Source organism: Jaculus jaculus, chromosome 9 (genome assembly GCF_020740685.1).
Source record: "Jaculus jaculus isolate mJacJac1 chromosome 9, mJacJac1.mat.Y.cur, whole genome shotgun sequence".
NCBI classification, from domain to species: Eukaryota; Metazoa; Chordata; class Mammalia; order Rodentia; family Dipodidae; genus Jaculus; species Jaculus jaculus.
In genome coordinates this window covers 85,580,948-85,593,827 of record NC_059110.1, presented here as the reverse complement: position 1 = coordinate 85,593,827, position 12,880 = coordinate 85,580,948, and the positions used below count along the sequence as shown (strand labels likewise).

Below are 12,880 nucleotides of genomic sequence, written 5' to 3'. Positions count from 1 at the left end.
TAGCCTAGGCTGGCCTAGAATTCACTAGTCTCAGGGTGGCCTTGAACTCTCAGTGATCCTCCTACCTCTGCCTCTCAAGTGCTGGGATTAAAGGCGAGTGCCACCACACTCTGCCTCATTTTTAAAAATATTTTATTTATTTGCAGAGAGAGCAGGAGAGAGAATGAGAGAGAGGGGGAAACTACTGGGTGTGGTGGTGCATGCCTTTAATTCTAGTACTTGGGTGGCAGAGAATCACTGTGAGTTTGAGGACACTCTGAGACTACATAGTGAATTCTAGGTCAGACTGGGCTAGAGAGAAACAAAACAAAAACAAAAACAAAAACAAACAACAACAACAAAAAAGAGGAAACAGGGCTGGAGAGATGGTTTAGTGGTTAAGGCATTTGCCTGCAAAGCCAAAGGATCACAGTTTTATTCTCCAGGACCCAGGTAAGCCAGATAGATGTACAAGGGGGTGTATGCGTCTGGAATTCATTTGCAGTGGCTGGAAGCTCTGGTGCGCCCATTCTCTCTCTCTTTCGGCCTCTTCCTCTCTCTGAAATAAATAAATAAATTTTTTTTTTTTAAAAGAGGAAATAGGTTGTTTACCCATCCACTTAACTGGTAATTGGTGGAGCTAAGATTCTTGTCCCATGGTCTGACCACGGGAGTCCATGGTTTCAGCACCAAGCTTTTCTGTCTCTCCTGGCAGGTCAGTGCCATTCTCTCTCAAGTACCAACACTCAGCATTATACTTCGAAGCACACAGAATTGCTTTGACTAATTAGAACACATGTTCTAGTCTTGGCTTAGTCACCCTATTTTTGCAGCTTTTGGGCTGTAAAATGAAGAGGACTGGGTCAAGTTCTTTCTAACTTTACATCACTTTTAGGCAGAGATGAAATTTGACATTGTTTCCTATTCTGGCCACCCAGCCTTCAGTTTTGTCATCTGTGAAATGGGACCTCTCTCTGGGTAGAAGAGCAGGGATTCACAGGTGTTTACTGGGACCTGGTTGGTTCTGCCCAAAAGCTCCAGCCCTATTCTGGTTGCAAGGCTTGGCAGGTGGGTGGGTGGAGCCAAGGCATACGAAGCCAGTCAGAGGAAGAAGCCTATCAGACTTAGTACCTCTACAGAACTGTCAGCAGGACTATTAACTGCAACCCAGGCCTGCCGGAATTTCATTTCATACAGTCATTTTCTGGAAGAGGTGGCCTAACAACCTAGGCATAATTTGGTTCATTTGTTTCAGCAAGAAAGCCAAGATTGAGGGCAGACTGGTTAGGAATCCCAAGCACTCCTACAATTATTTGTGAAGTGACCATGGTGCACTCTCCAGAGACTAGCAGCAGAGACTAGCAGCGTGTCCTTCCCACATGGCTTGTCGGATTCAGAATGGAGCAGGCTCAGTCCTAGCAGTTTTCTCTGAACGCTAAGCAACTTTGGTTGTCAAGTGAGGAACCAGAAATTGAGCTCTCCATAGACAGTAGTGGTCTCTAGTACCATTAAAAATATCTCTGGGGGCTGGAGAGACGGCTTAGCGGTTAAGGGCTTGCCTATGAAGCCTAATGACCCCTGTTTGAGGCTCCATTCCCCAGGACCCACGTTAGCCAGATGCACAAGGGGGCGCACGCGTCTGGAGTTGGTTTTCAGTGGCTGGAGGCCCTGGCGCGCCCATTCTCTCTCTCTCTATCTGCCTCTTTCTCTGTCTGTCGCTCTCAAATAAATAAAAATGAACAACAGCAACAACAAATTATTTAAAAATATCTCTGGGGCTGGAGGGATGGCTTAGTGGTTAGGGCGCTTGCCTGTGAAGCCAAATCTTCAGGTCCCATGTGAGCCAGATGCAGTGACACAAGCGTGCAATGCCGCGAACGTGCACAATGGGACACACGGATCAGGAGTTCATTTGTAGCAGCCAAAGGCCCTGGCACGCCCATTCTCTCTCTCTCAAAATAAATTAAAAAAAAAAAAAAAAAGAAACTTAAGATGCCTTAGCGATTAAGGCACTTGCCTGCAAAGCCAAAGGACCCAGGTTTGATTCCCCAGGACCCATGTAAGCTAGATGCACGAGGAGGTGCAAGCATCTGGAGGCCCTGGTGTACCCACTCTCTTTCTTCTTCCAAATAATAAAAAAAATGACTATTTTTTTTTTTTAAGTCTCTGGATGGGTTTGTGGAGAGCTGGATGTGGGGACCCTTCCTAACTCATGTTTGCCACACCTGCCCTTTGGCTTTATCTCCTGCACCACTGATGCTACTGATTTCTTCCTTAATGGAGGGAGTTAACGTTGTCACTTTTGGGAATTCACATTCTTTTTAGTGAGCTCAGGTGCATTGTGCTGACAGATTGTTACTTGTCTCACTAATGTCCAGAGAAGTCACTCACCCACTGAACCAAGTCTGCTGGGGCAACTCACTGTAGCGTCCCAGACCAGCCGCTCTGCACCACAAGTGCTGGAGGAATTTTGGCCCCTTTGCTTATTAATTTACCTAGTGTTCAGGTGGTAGCTTTGGCAAGTGCCTCTTGGACCAGGCAAGTTCTCTGCTTGGTCACTCTGTTTGGAGCCCCATGGCATGAAGTATTTTTAGCAAACCCATTCCTATCCAGTCTTCTGTGGAAGGTGGGTCACATAAACATTTTTTCCTCTGGAGTTCTTCAGCATATGCTGGGCTGGAGTTAATCAATAATCCCTATTCTGTTACCCAACAAGTTATTTTCCAACTCCTCCTCCTTCAGCACCCTCCTCGATTGCATTTGAAGAAGCACACATTTTTTTCTTCAAAATAAAAATTTATTCAATCTGTAACAAGAACATTGAATCTGCACATTTGCGCACAAGTTCACATTTAAAAACAGCGGAGCACATCAGTAATAATAATAAAAAAAAACTATGATACAAGTGGAACATCTCAACCATCAGGAAGATAAGGAAGGAGATGAGACCACTCTATATTCTGCTTCAAATGCCTTGAAAAGGTCCCAGAGATTCCAGGGAGCACCTGCTTTTAGTTAACAAAATGAGAGCATAAAAGTTTGGGGTAGCCAGGGGGCAAAGGTAACAGTCTGTGGGAGTCTTCTGGACTTGTTTTCTAAATTTAGAACAAGTCCTACAGAGTAGTTAAAAAAAAAAAAAAGGCACCTTTATCTATGCCAAGCAAATCAAAATCCAACAAAACATAAAAACCAAACAATTCCTAGTGAAACATTTCAGGTCAGTTCCCCAGTTTTGAGTTTGGGTCATCAGTTTGAATGAAGCCCTGGGTATCAGCTCTGGGTGTCTATATAGAACACTGCCACCAGCATGGCCATGAGGACCCATATGGCAGCACCAGCCGTCTACCTCTTGGGGGATCTTCAAGCTGGTAAGGGGATGATTCCAGTTTAGATACCCTGTCCTAGATCTCTGGGTTCTCTTTTCATAGCAGAAGCCAGGCCCAGTGACCCTCCAGCTCCAGGCTGGGGAGGTGCAGAAGCATCTTGCAATAGCTCTCCATGGCATCAAGGGACCCCGAGCCCTGGGAGAAAGGTCAGGAGTATGCAGTTTCCTGCTTTGGTGGCAGGCCTTTTCCTAATACGGGTGTCAGGTGAGTTGAGGCAACAAATACACTCATGTCCAATACATGCTTGATCACTTAGTCTGGAAGGGAAAACAAAGTCCATGAAGCCTTTAAGTTGGACTGGTGCTGGAGCAACTAAAATTTCATCTTGTCTACCATCAAAATGTAAAAAAATGAAACAACCATACAAGTCATTCACCATCACGACCATCACTATTAAAATACAACATCACTGAGGAAAGACAATTGATGGATAGGAGTGCAGGTCACAAATGGAAGTCAGCTCCAGGTTTTACCCACTTAACCACAAGGGCTGACATTATGGCATTGCTGTGTGGGAGGACTCACAGGACAGCCATGGCTTGGGTGCCTGAGTGGCCAACAAGATGATGCATCATATTTTAATACTTACAATGTAAACAAAGTATCCACAAATAGTTGTCTGAAAAAGCCCCAAATGGCTTTCATTTAAATGCCCTTAACACAACTTTTTTTTGCATAATGCTTTCTTAGAAAATAAAACCCCCAACACTCACAGAACATCTTAACAAAACATGCCTAGCTCACTTTAGAGCTGAAATCCTCAGCTGATAGGAGAGGACTTCTGTGAGGGGCTGTATCTCAGATACTTCTCAGAGGAAGCAAGAGGGACCTTAGAGGTGGGGTGGTATCCTAGGCTTGCCTTAGAGCTCTTGGAAGTTCTCAAAATGAGAAAGATGAGAAACCAGCTGGGACACAGGTACAGAGCTAGAAACACTAATGAGCTTGACTTGGCTGAGATGATAGGGATGATCCCCACCCCCAGAACATCCTAAGCAGCATCTGAAAAGCAAGCAGGAGGAGCCAGAACACTACCCTACTATAGCACTGTGTATCTACTACAGCATACACTTCTCCTGTTCCTCATAATCAACCAGGCAACCATCCAGATATCCAGATGACAGCTGCAATCTACATGCTCCTGGAGCTTTATCCAAGGCACTGATGTCAACTCTTTCTATGTATGTGCCCATGTTTGTGCACAAATGCCTCCAGAGCTACTAACCAACTCGGGTGGCCTTCAGGAACAAACAAACAAAAAACAAAAAAGTTTAAGCCCTAGTCAAGAGGTCAAGTTTCTTCTTACTCAGCTCTGTTAATCTTAATTAAAACCATGCCTGGGTTCTCCATGAAAGTGAGAGGGAAACAAAGTCATCTGAAATGATCAAAAGTCCCAGAGACTAAAGTCAGCCAAGTCAGCTGCTGCTGATTACGCACCTCCCTCAGCCATATATGTGACTCAACGATACCCAGATGCGGGCTTGAGGGCTGGCAAGACACCCTGGCATGGTGGACTTATGGACTGTGAGTTAGGCAAGTGAATTTAATGACAAAAATGTAGTTAAAAAGAAGGCAGAGCAAGATGGTTTCTTCCATCCTTAAAAAAGAAAAACACAGTTTGAGTTTTTTTTTTCACAGCATGAGAAGGCTTCCTCTCAGCCTTTAGTTTGTTGCATGTGGTGAGAGTGAGCAGGTGGGAAAAGGGAACAGTGCCCAGGGCTAACACTTAATGTGTGGTGCGTGGATGTGCCAGTCTCTTGTTTGGGAGACAGGCTCTCACTCTGTGGAGTAGGCTGGCGTCAAATTCACAGTGATCTTCCTGCCTCAGCCTTCTCAATGCTGGGATTATTGGTGTGAGCCACCACTCCCAGCTTTTTTTTTCTTTTTTGTAATGCTATTCTTTTAACCCCCATGCAAATCTTTTCCCCACAGTACAACTTCTAGTGCTTTCCCCCACACTAGTAGTGGAATTGCTTCAACAAGAGGGTGTTTTAGGTGGATGAGCTCTGGAATCCACCAACTTTCCTTGAAAACCTCTCTCACATGGTATATACACCAAACACAACACTTGTAACACATAAATATTCTGGAATCACAGAGCTGACATTTCAGGAAATGACTGAAGGACAGCATATACATATCGCCACTACACCATATACATTTAGCAGGTGATTTCTGTTCAACCTGTCTCCATTTAACTGCGGTTACCATATGGCAGCTGGACCCACAGCTTCTTGGGAGCACCAGCTAGTGGTCTCAGTCCATTTTTCCTGTGTCCTGGCCCCTGCAAACTCTGGTCTCTGACATCACCTTGACAATCTGTGTATGCATCTGTGGAGGAACTAAAAACTGAAGTCTCTAGTTTTTACCTAGCCAATCCTCAGCAATGCTGACATCGACCAAAGCCAACAGGACACAAACTTGTAGATCTCTTCAGTTTTGTGAGCTGTGGTGGGTGGTTCGCTCCAGGCTAAGTGTACTTTCTGTAAGAAGCTTGAAGAAGCTTGTTTGTGGCAGGTTCTCCTGTGTTACGGATATCCTCAATAGCAGCAAAGCAAAGGCACCCTAAACTGCGTCATTAACAGCCCTTGCCCTTGGCCAAGGCCTCCCCTGCAGCCTCTTGGTCTCTAGTAGGAGCTCCCACTCTGGCAATGCACTCACACTCCCTAGCTGTGCTTCAGACTCTGGCAAACAACATTCTGGGACTCTTGTGTCAAACAGTACACTATGATCTAATGAGAGCCTGTAGAGGCTTCTGAGAGGGAAGTTACTTCTGCAAAATTTGGCAGGAGCTGGTGATTAGAAGTCTCCATTTAAACAATTAAAACCACCACCAATATACTGTGTAGATTCCTATCCACAACTATCAGTTTTATTTCTGGTGTCTTTGTGTATTTTCCAGTTGCAACTCTACTCTTTCTTAAAAACAATAAATCAGAAAGACCCCACAACATCAAAAACAGACCATTAAGAAAGTGACAACATTATGTACAGAAATACTGTGTATAAACTTTGGAGAAATGACAAACTTTCCAGGAAAAGGGGGGCAGGGGCTTATGTCAAGTGTTACAGTGATAATATAGAAAACTTTGCTTTCAATGGAGGTTATACATATGTAACAAGTAAAATATTATCTATAGAATTAAAAAATAGGCAGGATGGGGAAAACAGCAAGAGGAAAATAAATTGGAAAGAAATATGGCCATTAAACTCAGAAGGCCCACAGAATAATTCAAGTAATGGAAGGGTTAAAACCCTACATATGTATTCATTTTACAAGAACACATTGACTTTTGTTTGCTGTTTTTCAAGCTTATTTCCACAGTGTTTTAGCTGGAAGAGTGCTGAGGAGCACATCTGGCAGAGAGGGCTGGGGGACCTGTGTGGCTATACCAGCCCAGCGGTCTCTGGGCTGCATGTCTCCGCCTTCAGCTTCATGTTCTTCTCTTCCTAACACATTTGCTTAAAGACCTCTCAAATGTCATTTGGGATTTCCTTTGTTTCAAAATTTATTTCTTGGTAAAAAATTCTTTGCTTGATAAATTTATAAAACCAGCCATCACCATCCCTTTTGCAATGATATACTTTGAAATACCAGAAGAAATGAATTGCAGACCATCTTTTAAAGCAAAGAAGAACCTGTCTACTTCAGGAACTCCAAAGACCCAGGGCTGAAGATGAAGGCTGAGGGCTGACTTCACCCTGCCCTTCAGCCCACTAGATTTCTGAGACCTGGAGGGAACATTTCTAATTCCCAGCACCATGCCCCCCATCTGTTTGCTTTATTTTAATCAAGCAAGCATGCCTTTTCTCAGAGGGCAAAATGAGGGACAGGTGGCAGTTAATTGAAAAACAGCAACTTGCCTTTGATAAAGGTGTTCTTTGAAAATGTTTTTTTTTTTGAGGTTTGAATTTTCAACATAAAAAAATGATAAAATGGCCTTGCCATCCAAATCAGTCTCTCTTTCTACACACACACACACACACACACACACACACACACACACACACACAACATACACACACAAAACACACACACACTCATAAAAACCCAAACCCTGCATGCGCCAGGAACAGTAAAATGACCAAAATATTATAACATTAACCAATAAAGTGCATGTTCCTTACATATTACACCGGCCCCTTTTACAAACATTTCTTTTAGAAAATCACATGTATAGGCTCAGAATCACATGGTGTTATAGAAGGGGTTGGTTGTCCGTTTTTTATCATTTGCCCTTTTTAGTCTTCGAAGTGGGTGAGTTCTGCCATGCTGCTGACGGGGTGCCACGGCCAACCCTGGAGCAGGGACTGCACACTGCAGCTCCTGGGTCTGTAGTAAAGGAAGGCCTCCTTCAGAGCTAGTCAATTCTAGTCCTGCCCTGGACAGCAAACACTGCTGACTAGAACCAAATTCTTTGGCATATTGCACGAGAGGCCTCTCTACTGGTTTGCTCTGTGCAATACACTCTGTTGTTTTGAGTTGTTCTACAAAATACTTGGTAGGCTCTGGGTTCTGTGGGGCACCTGGGCTTTCTGAGGGCTCCTGGACCTCCATGGCATGCATACCTGAGTCTGTTCTTACGAAGGGCTGAAGCAATTTGAGATGAGGAGATTCTGAGGAGACAGGGTGTCTTTCTAGTAAACAGTCTTTACAGAGGTCCAGGTAACCTAACTTGGCGAGAGAAGCTGAACGCCTCATTTGGGATGGTTTGCTGAGCCCTGCCTGGAAGATCACTCGAGACTCAATTTCTTTAGCACGCTCTTTCACCACTCCAGGGCTGTGGCTGAGACCCCTTGTGTTTTCACCATTCGAGCTATGTGGGGGCTGACAGGGTAATGACTCTTCAATGTTGTCACCTGGTTTACTAATGAAAAGGAGGTCTTCACTACTTAACTGGGAGCCCATGCATGGCACTTTATTGCCACTATACAGGAGGTCTTCCTGGCTTTCCTCCCACCTAGTCTGAAGTGCAGAAGGCTCACTGTCTGTGGTGCTGCTTTGCTCTGTGCAGCCTTCCAGGAGAACCACACTCTGGGGAGACAGGTTATCCAAGTTGGCAGATGCTATGCGGGCTGTGCAACTGATAGACAGTGCTGTTGTCTCCAGGACTGCTGATGGGCCATTGCTCTTGTCTTCAGGGTTACTTAGCATAGAGGTTGGGTCAGTGGGCCTGTCACACTCAAGAGAGGATGAATGAAGCAGAGGTAGCACTTGGGGGTGCAGAGAAATCTGGCTGGGGTCCAGAGTCCTGTTGAGATTTTCATCCAGTGCACAGATCATGGTGACAGACTTCTCCACCTTCACTTTCCTCTGTCCTTGCTCCTCATACTCTTTGCTGGGGACTATTCCACCTCCTGGGCTACTGTGACTGAGTGATGTAACTGAGTGTGTATACTCAATGATTTCTATCCTCTTGGGAAGGAGAAGAGGGATGGCCAGTGTCTCAGGCTCGGGGTATGAAGCCACAGTCCTCTGCTCCTTCAAGTTTCCTTGTGGCTTTGCTCTACGATCTGATCCTGAGCACTCGGGAGGGGCTGGCAAGGGATGGTACTCTAGTAACTCCAGGGCTGGAGCAATGGCATTCTGCTCACAGTGGGCGAGTGAGGCAGCTTCAGACCCACTGCATTTCCCTTTGCCCTTGCTCACCTCTGGCTCCTTCAGGGCAAATGGATGGTCTGGGGTGGCCTCATCACTTGTCCCTTTTGATGATAGGTCTACCATGGAAGAATCATTCTTAGAGTTCTTTCGGGTGGACAATGAGGCACCTGCAGGGGAAGTACCATGGTATTCCTGTTCCTGCCGTAAGCGCTCTTCAAACTCCAGAGTGGCTCGCCTCACAGACCCAGAGCACCACTTGGTACCAGGATGCACCCCTGGACCCCAGTCATGTTCCCCCTCAGCTGGAACCTCTTCGTCCAAGTCTGCTGTGGATGAGTGTGTGGTTAGACAGCCTTCTGCATTGCACTTTCCTGAGTCTTTGGCTAGGTCAGGATGGGTTGGGTAGAAACTCTCATCCTGGTCCAAATGCCCTGGTTTGCTGTCGGGGCCCTGTGCCCTCTCTGAGGGCAGCTCGTGGATGGCGCTCTTCTTTGGTGTATGGCAGGGGTTGGATAGGATGTCTCCTTTAAGCTGAATCTGCCCGACTCCCTGACTAATGGACTCAATTTCAGTGATGATTTCTTTTACTGAAATTGCATTTTCTGAGTGAGACTGCATGAAGATGTCTGGGCTGACCAGTTCTGAGATTACCTATGAAGAGAAAGTACTGAGATTATAATGGCAAATTGTAACTCAACTGAAAATGTATTTTATTTTGCATAGTAATCCTCTGATCCAGAAGACTCTATCTGGCTATGAGAACACAAGTCACAGAGTACTCAGGACCATTAGCTTACTACAGTTTTGTCAAACTATAAGAAAGAAACTGAGCTTCAAGCCTTTACAAGGTGTATTACTGTCTACTAAATTTGGTTCTGTTTACCAGGCAGGATACTAATCCTGGACCTTACTATAAAATGTAGCAGACAGCTCTGAGTACTTTTATAATTCAGATGTATCTAGGACCACAAGCCTCTAGGGTTCTGAACATAGTGAGGTAAATGGAGCCTTTCCCCTTTGTCATATCAGACTTCTAGTCTGATAATAACTTTTCAGGGGGAAGTGTTTCATTCAAAGGCTTACTGGCCACCTCTATGTGTCAGTGTGAGACAGGTGAGATGGTTATGACTGCCATCTGATGTGTGATGGAGATTCATTTTGCTCTCTTTTCCTGTCTTTCTAGCTTTCATCTATATCCTCCCTCTGCTCTTCCTGGAAAATCTTTCTTACTATACAATCTTTAGGTTCCATATAGCCTTTTCTGGGAAAAGGTTACTTGACTTCTTCAGCCCTGTGCCTCAGCAACCTTTGGAACCCTCACGGTCATTTTGCTTTTCTACAAGTTAATAATTCCCAGATGGATATAGAACAAATTTCCCCACTCCAAAAAATGGCCAATGGAAAATCAGCCCTTATTGTAAGAAATATGAATTCCAAGATCTAGAAATGGCACTTCTTACAGTATCATTATGTCTATCAATATAGTTTGTTATCATTTATATGTAAGATTTAAAGTGAAGTACTTCCCTAGGAATTGTTTTGGTCTTTCTCCTTCAAATGAGAATCAGAGCTGATATAAACTATCAAGGTCAGTCTTGCCTTTGGGGGAAATCTGCCAGGACATCAGGCAGAAAGAACCTTGCCAAGCTTGGAGAGGAGCCACAGTGAGCCTGGTGTGTGCATGGGCCATGCAGAGAGTACTCATATGACCAAGGACTCTGTAGGAGGGCTATGTCTATCAATGCTACTGTTCTGATTGGCCCAAAAGAAGAGCTCCAACATTCTGACTTTACAGTAGAAGCAAAAGAGAAGCATTGCCTTTGAGAAAGAGAAGACAGAAGTAGAGGCAAGAGTTGACCTGAGCTGGGCGTGGTGGCGCACACCTTTAATCCCAGCACTTGGGAGGCAGAGGTAGGAGGATCGCCATGAGTTCAAGGCCACCCTGAGACTACAGAGTTAATTCCAGGTCAGCCTGGACCAGAGTGAGATCCTACCTGGAAAAACCAAAAAATAAAATAAAAAATAAATAAATAAAAAATAAGAGTTGACCTGAGATTGTTCAGGAGAAAAATAGTAGATGACATGTGGCTAAAACAGGATGAATGTAAGTAGAAATTATGATGTGCTAAGAATCTAATCAGAGGGCCAAAGGTACAGCTCAGCTGGCAAAGAGCCTGCCTGGCATGTATAAGGCTTGTGTTTAATTCCCACTCCTGGAAAAGAAAACCTAATAAATCTGTTAAAATTACTACGTGAGCTGGGCATGGTGGCACATGCCTTTAAGCCCAGCACTTGGGAGGCAGAAGTGGGAAGATCACTGTGAGTTCAAAGCCACACTGAGACTTATTCCAGGTCAGCCTGGACTAGAGAAAAACCCTATCTTGAAAAGCAAAAAAAAAATTACTAGGTGCACCCAACTGTCTTGTAAAGGCTTAGGGAGGTAGAGATAGGAGGACCAGAAATTCAAAGCCATTCTCAGCTAATAATAAGTTTGAGGGCAGCCTAGGCTACATGAGACTTTGTCTTAAAAAAAAAGTATCAAAATGAAATTAAGCATAAGTCTTGGAACTGAGTGTGGTGGTGCATGACTGTAGTTCCAGCTCTATGCTCATAAGACTAAAGTAGGAGCATCACAAACTCAAGGCCAGCCTGGGCCAGCAAAGCTATCTCAAAACCAACCAACCAACCAACCCCCTATACTATTCATAATAAAACCCCATACTAGCAGGGTGTGGTGGTATATGCCTTTGATCCCAGCAGAGAGGCAGAGGTAGGAGGAGTTTGAGTTTGAGGCCACCCTGAGATTACATGGTGAATTCCAGGTCAGCCTGGACCCTATCTGGAAAAAAAACAAAACAAAAACAAAAACAAACCCCACACTAAAACCGAAACAAAAATTTAAAAATGATATATCATATATTTCCCCATTTCAAATGGCTTGTAAGAAATGATAAGCCACTTAGGAATCTTAGGGTCCAAATTCATGTCCTCAAACCAAACCTTGATTCTTGAGCACTACAGGGCTAGGCATGAACTTAGAAACACTATTATTACTTTTGGTTTTGTTGTAGAGTTTCCCTCAAGCCCAGTCTGACCTGGAAATCATTTTGTAGTCCAGGCTGGTCTAAATCTCACAGTGATCCTCCTATCTAGACCTCTTGAGTGTTGGGTTAAAGGCATGTATGACTATGCCTGGTTTACAAACATTAACAGCAAGAACTCAGCATGGGAATTGGTTGCCACCCCAGGAATTATTTACACATGTTTAGGTTGTAGATTTTCTGATAAAATGTTTCCCAAACAAACCCATCTTCTCAGAGAGACCTAAGTCTCACTTTGGAAGCACCTTAGCACTTCATTATAGGTGAGATTTGATGTGACTAACAGGGGTCCACAGAAAGGACTTCAGCCAGGTCATTTATTTCAGCAAATTCTTCCCTCTGTCACCCCCTCTCAGAAGTACTACTGAGATATCAAAAGTCTGAAAAGATAAAAATCCTTAAAGAGTAACTGATCTAAATGTTACTTAAATCTTAAGTTTTCAAGGAAAATCTCAGCCTGACAGCCTCCTCCTTATTTTACTGCCTTCCTAAATCTTTACCAATATCAAAAATAAAGTCAGGGGCCGGAGAGATGGCTTAGCAGTTAAGGTGCTTGCCTGCAAAGCCTAAGGACATAGGCTTAATCCCCAGAACTCACGTAAGCCAGACGCACAAGGTGATGCAAGTGTGCAAGGTTGGACATGCACAGAAGATGGCATATGTGTCTGGAGTTTGAGTGCAGTGGCTGGAGGTCCTGGTGTGCCAATTCTCACCAGAAAAAAAGAAAAGAAACAACAACAACAACAACACACACACACAATAAAGTCAAGCTAAAAATATACATATTAAAAAAGGGAGAGTTCTGGCATAAGTCC

General features: G+C 44.3%; 1 protein-coding gene across 1 annotated transcript in view; it reads right to left on the bottom strand.

The window, feature by feature from the left end:
• Positions 1-4,957: 4,957 nt before the first annotated feature.
• Ssh2 (slingshot protein phosphatase 2) overlaps positions 4,958-12,880 on the bottom strand; it is a 345,428-nt gene continuing 337,505 nt past the window's right edge. Inside the window, exon 15 of the mRNA XM_004667880.3 lies at positions 4,958-9,615. Within this exon, the coding sequence (XP_004667937.1) occupies positions 7,552-9,615 (2,064 nt within the window). The 3' untranslated portion in view covers positions 4,958-7,551. The remainder of the gene's footprint in view (positions 9,616-12,880) is intronic.